Source organism: Lycium ferocissimum, chromosome 5 (assembly GCF_029784015.1).
Source record: "Lycium ferocissimum isolate CSIRO_LF1 chromosome 5, AGI_CSIRO_Lferr_CH_V1, whole genome shotgun sequence".
NCBI lineage: Eukaryota > Viridiplantae > Streptophyta > Magnoliopsida > Solanales > Solanaceae > Lycium > Lycium ferocissimum.
This window is the reverse complement of record NC_081346.1, coordinates 72,707,428-72,712,885: the sequence shown is the minus strand read 5'-3', so window position 1 is coordinate 72,712,885 and position 5,458 is coordinate 72,707,428. Positions and strand designations below refer to the sequence as shown.

At 33.6% G+C, this 5,458-nt stretch overlaps 1 protein-coding gene across 3 annotated transcripts; it reads left to right on the top strand.

Moving 5' to 3' along the window:
* The first annotated feature begins 391 nt into the window (after nucleotides 1–391).
* On the top strand, nucleotides 392–5,458 carry LOC132057364 (ras-related protein RABC2a-like). Of its 3 annotated transcripts, none has more exons than XM_059449940.1 (7): nucleotides 392–440; nucleotides 479–679; nucleotides 1,654–1,722; nucleotides 2,900–2,965; nucleotides 3,473–3,594; nucleotides 4,241–4,369; nucleotides 5,040–5,458. In XM_059449940.1, the coding sequence occupies exons 2-7, from the start codon at nucleotides 535–537 to the stop codon at nucleotides 5,148–5,150; spliced, it is 642 nt and encodes a 213-aa protein (XP_059305923.1). In that variant the 5' UTR covers nucleotides 392–440; nucleotides 479–534; the 3' UTR covers nucleotides 5,151–5,458. The 3 variants fall into 3 exon arrangements, 2 of the variants coding, with proteins under 2 accessions (XP_059305923.1, XP_059305922.1); XR_009415135.1 differs by having other exon boundaries at nucleotides 393–679; nucleotides 5,040–5,210; nucleotides 5,266–5,458; XM_059449939.1 differs by having other exon boundaries at nucleotides 394–679.

Below are 5,458 nucleotides of genomic sequence, written 5' to 3'. Positions count from 1 at the left end.
TTTTTTTTTTTTTACTATTTATGCTTTTAGAAAGTTAACCCAAACAAATTCAATTAATTTTTTTGGCTTATTTTAAAAAAAGATAAAAAGTTTACGCCATCAAACTAAACACTCAAAAAAAAAAACAGCTTACTATTTATCTATCAACTTATAAACCCAATCCACGCCATTTTCATAAGAAGATGTACTATGATTCCACAATGCACTATTTCTAATCCAGTATAACTTATCTCAAAATTAATAACCAAATAAGCTAAATGCTTCCGAAATACCCCTAAATTCATAATTTATATATGAAACTTTAAAAAAATAAAAATTCGAAAGGTACAAATGGTGCAATTGTGTTGAGTAGCAGCTAGGAAGTCACTTGTCAAGGAAGAAAAAGTAAAGAATAACCGCAAAAACGTTGTTCTCACTTCTCACTTCTCAGCTATATACCCGTTTTCCCTCTCTCATATATATATAGAGAGAGAGAAAGTGGTGCATTATGCCATAAGCACATTTGTAACACTTTTTAGAGAGAGAGTTTTAGCAATGGCTTTATCGACGGGGCAGAGTAACAGCAGCAGTTATGATCTGTCCTTTAAGATCTTATTAATTGGAGATTCTGGAGTTGGCAAAAGTAGTTTGCTTGTTAGTTTCATTTCTAATCTTGTTGACGATCTTGCCCCTACCATTGGTATATATGTACTCTCTTCTTTGTGAAGGAATTGCTCTCTGTCCTGATTTGTGTGATACTTTTCGCTTATGACAGTCAACTTGACTAATCTTCAAAGCTAAGTTGGATTAGATCAACTCAATGTTTTAACATTAAAATTATATAGTTTGAATCTAAAAGTGAAAAGTTATCACATAAATTGGGACGGAGGGATTATGTTGAGTAATTTTTGTTTGATCCTTTGATTTGTATGGTTAATGCAAATTATTTTGTTAATTTTCAGAGAAATCAATATCTACTGTTGTTGTTTCAGGTTATTATTCAAATCGGTTTTTATGATTGAAATTATTGTTAATCAGTTGCAATTATAGGTTTGCTATCATTGTTGTTTCTTAATGTTGAGGGGATTTTGTTGGATTCTTAGTAGTTATTTTGAATTTATACTTGAACTAGAAATGATCATTATTTAGATCCTAGCTTTGGCTCTAAACTTGTCTTACACATATTATTTATGAAAACTTGAAAAAAATTGTGTCATATCTAGTAAGAAATAGAACAAGGTCTTTATGTAACCTGATAATAAATTTATCTGAAAATCTTATAATATGTTAAAAAAAAAAAAAAAAAAATCTGAGATGCACTATTGTCTGAATAATAATGGACTTTGTTTTTAGGGTACTACTATATGACAGAAGAAACGAGAGAAAACAAACAGAAGAAGACAGATTTTGAGGATTGCTTTTACCAATCACGAGGCTGTCCTTTAACATATTGTCCAATTAGTTTTAACCCCGTTTTTACACATTATGTTGAGTTGAGATTTTTAGAGTGTTCAATTTCTTTCCTTCCCTCATTTGTCGCTCTCTCGCTCATCCTGATAGCTGATCTAGTAATTAGTTAAACATCTTTTGAAGTTTTCAGGTAGGTTCTCATATGATGGTTGATCTCTCTGATACAATTTCCTCTAACTTGCTCTTGCTTTTTCTGATGACTAGGTGTCGATTTTAAGATTAAGACGCTCACTGTTAGTGGGAAAAGACTGAAGCTTACCATTTGGGACACAGGTTAGAACCAAAATAAGTGTCTGGACTCTGGAATTCGTTTTACTGTATTCTGAAAATGCATAATCTATAGGTTCAGATGAAAGTTGCACTAAAACTTTCGAACTCCATAATTTAGGAATGCCTAATATCCTAGCTTTTGAAGTTCTAAGATGTTATGACCATTTAAGTCGATATTTGTTAACACTGGAAATAAGGCATTTTATGATACATAGATGACACATGATTAAATCAAGTCTGGTTAGGAGGACAATATCTGCTTCTGTAAATAATATTTGCTTCGCGTGGTGAAGTATGTGAACAATGGTATCAAATTAACACAGCATCACTTAAATCTCTTTGTGCAATGGTGGATTTATGTGCTTAAACACAACTTAATCTATTGAAACCTCTAATCTACCTGAGAAAAAAACACAACTTAATCTACATGACGATTGGTTGTTTTAACTAAAGATGTGCCAATTTGATTTTCACCTGCATTTAAGATGCATGACTTGTTAAGGAAAAATGGATATGTGACTTAACTCAACCCCAAAAACAAGCTCGTGAGGTAAAAACCATCCAAGAGTATTTTAGGAGACTGTAACTCATTCCCTAATCCAACATGTGACACCCTAACACCCTCCCCGCATGCCAGAGTATCTAGAGCATGTATAACATAACATGGGGGCCAACATCGTAAAACACAATAATAAAGATGGCTCTTAGACCGTGTTAAGAAAAATAAACCATGTGCATAACTAAATTCAAATCCTAGTTCACTAGGTGAGGATTGTCTACGACCATATAAGGAGACAATAATCGATTCCCTCATTGTAACATAACAACCATTAAACTTTCCTCTATACATAATACAACAGGTTTAACATGTTAATATTGCATAACATTGAATCACTATGCGGAGAAGTAACATTGAATCACTATGCGGAGAAGTGTCTAAGGCTTTTCTTGGAGATCAAGAATTGACATTCTGGTGGAACTACTGAAATCAGTTTTACCGATCAAAAAAAAAAAAAAAAACTGTTGAAATCAGTTTTATCATAAGTATAGCTTTTACTGTTGTTATACTCCAACAATTAATCAGTTTGTCTCAGTATCTTTGCCGAAAAACTTCCTAAAGTATTTGGTTTTAGTTAGATCCAATGGAAAGTTGTAATGGTACATATTATGCTTCCTACAGCTGGACAGGAGAGGTTCAGGACACTGACAAGCTCCTACTACAGAGGGGCTCAGGGGATCATTCTTGGTAAGTGATAAGTGAATTGATACATTTTCATATCTTGCAAGAGAGGATACATCCATTGTTGATAATGCATCTATGAGTTTGGTAGAGTTAGATTTTTGTTATTACATCACTCAGCTTCATTGTAGTTTAATGTCATTCTGCATTTTTCCAACCACGACAGAACAATGCATAATTAAGAGTCATTTGTAATAGCAATCTATAAAGGTGTCCATGTAGTTCGTATCTATACAATCTATATGTCTACCTTTAACAGCTCTCCAATCTCCATTAGTTGAATACAGTTTGTGGGATGACTGTTAGCAAATGTTCAAATTCAAAAAGTTGTCCATGTAGTTTTCAGTTATTTGACAAGAAAAGTAGTTTTACTATTATTTTCATAAGAAGCATTTATCTGTGCTTTCTTTGTTGACATATTTCTACACTCCTTTTAGATATTTTGTGTTCTCTTAATTCTTAAATGCATTTCTAACTATTATGTTTACAGTTGCTTATTAAATTTGTTTACAGTCTATGATGTAACAAGAAGAGAGACCTTCACAAACCTGTCTGATGTGTGGGCAAAAGAGGTGGAGCTGTATAGTAATAATCAGGATTGTGTAAAGATGCTGGTTGGAAATAAAGTTGACAGAGTATGTTCTTTGTTTTTGTGAACCTGCTTGCATCTCTCTTTCTTTCTAACTTTTACCAATATTTGTGTTGGAGTGGATTCATTTTGCTTCTTGAATGCTAGGAGACATTATCTCGTGGAGAAAATAAGTAAATTAAGATGTTGATATCACTTCATCAAATGTGATATACTCGTATCTTCTTGTGGAATCTGGGAAATTGCATAATGTTTATAATAGGAAGTCATGAAAACTATGATTAGGGGGTTTTCATTCTGCTCTCTTTTACAAAGTTGAAGCAAATGTTTAATAAAGCAAAGTGTGAATGTACACATGCAGAATGGATTACAGAATTAGAGGATGTGTTTGGATAACTGTTTGAGAATATATGCCTCGTGCAATGTACTATCTATCTTACTTTTATTGTACTCTTTTCTTATTATCCACATGACCTTTTCCTATTGTTCATTAGGCTTTCCTGGTTACATCTTATTGCTTTCGGTGGGACTATCTTTGTTTATCTTTAGCATTACATTAATGTCGCAGTCTATTCATTGGTGCTTGAATAAATTCCGCATGAAGTCTATGCGCCATTTTATTTTTGTCTTGAGAAAAGGTAAATAAGTCCGTAAACCAACTTTTATTCTTACTTTTACTATTGGCTTATCAGGAATCTGAGAGAGCTGTGAGCAGGGAAGAAGGCATTGCCTTAGCAAAGGAACTTGGAGGTCTATTTCTTGAATGTAGTGCTAAAACTCGAGAAAATGTGCAAAACTGCTTTGAAGAGCTTGCCTTAAAGGTAAATGTACATTCATGACTTTTCTGTAGGATTCACATCATGTTTGCCAAAGTAGCATCATATGCTAAGTAACATGGTCGGCTGGTTGTTTTTTTTATTGGTAAAAGGGGGGAAAAACCAGCCGAACTTGTTACTCTGCATATGATGCTGGTTGTTAATGTACCGTTACTTTTTAGATGTATCCAGTTGACCTTTTTGATTGAAAACCTTCATAACATAATATCCTGATGGTTGACTTTAGTGGAAGGTATCCAAGCACATCTACTGTATGCTGTATTGGTAAATCTCTCTTGTTTCCATTCGTAGTTTACATTGATATTATACCTGTTCTACGCACAAGGGAAAATGACTTGCTTTCATTCATAATATAAGTGAGTAGATCAGTGTAATATATTTTGAAGATGCATCTTGTTTTGCACTGAAAAATACTACAGATATTAGACAATAGACAGGTACTAAGAACATGACTAACCGACTCTCAAGATTAAGAAACATTAGAGTCCAATGTTTCTTTTCTTGGATGACTTATCATCCTTAACTTTCAAGCTTGAGAAACGTAGCAATCCAACAGTTCTGATCTGGTTGACTTTAAAACTGATTAATTTACTCAACTCACATCTCCTCTAGAATGACTTTTCCATTGATTTTCTAACGAGACTACTGTATTCAGATAATGGAGGTGCCTAGTCTCCTGGAAGAAGGATCAACTGTAGGGAAGAGAAATATCTTGAAACAGAAACAAGAACAGCAAACACAACAGGGTGGTGGTTGCTGCTCATGAAACTCTTCAAACTCTAGGACCAATGACAAAATGTGCACTAGATGGTACTGAAAAGTCGCAGTTAATCAAATATTCAATTGACAAAGTGTGCACTAGATGGTGCTGAGAAGTCAAGAGTTAAATCACATGTGTATATGCTGTTTTCTTTTTCTTCTTACTGTTGTTATCCTGCTGCTCTGGAAGTGGTTTAGAAGTCTCATGTAAAGTAATTGGTTGATTTGGTTATTGGTCAATGTTCTTGTTAATATCTGCCAGATTGCTGTCAAATTGGGTGTGTTTCATAAATTTAATGTCCATTTCATCACTAA

Bases quoted from the DNA above. Each gene is read 5' to 3' on its own strand.
- LOC132057364 (XM_059449940.1), top strand. From the start codon at position 535: ATGGCTTTATCGACGGGGCAGAGTAACAGCAGCAGTTATGATCTGTCC. The intron at 1,723-2,899 runs GTTAGAACCAAA...TGCTTCCTACAG, and splicing joins GCTTACCATTTGGGACACAG to CTGGACAGGAGAGGTTCAGG. The intron at 2,966-3,472 runs GTAAGTGATAAG...ATTTGTTTACAG, and splicing joins GGCTCAGGGGATCATTCTTG to TCTATGATGTAACAAGAAGA.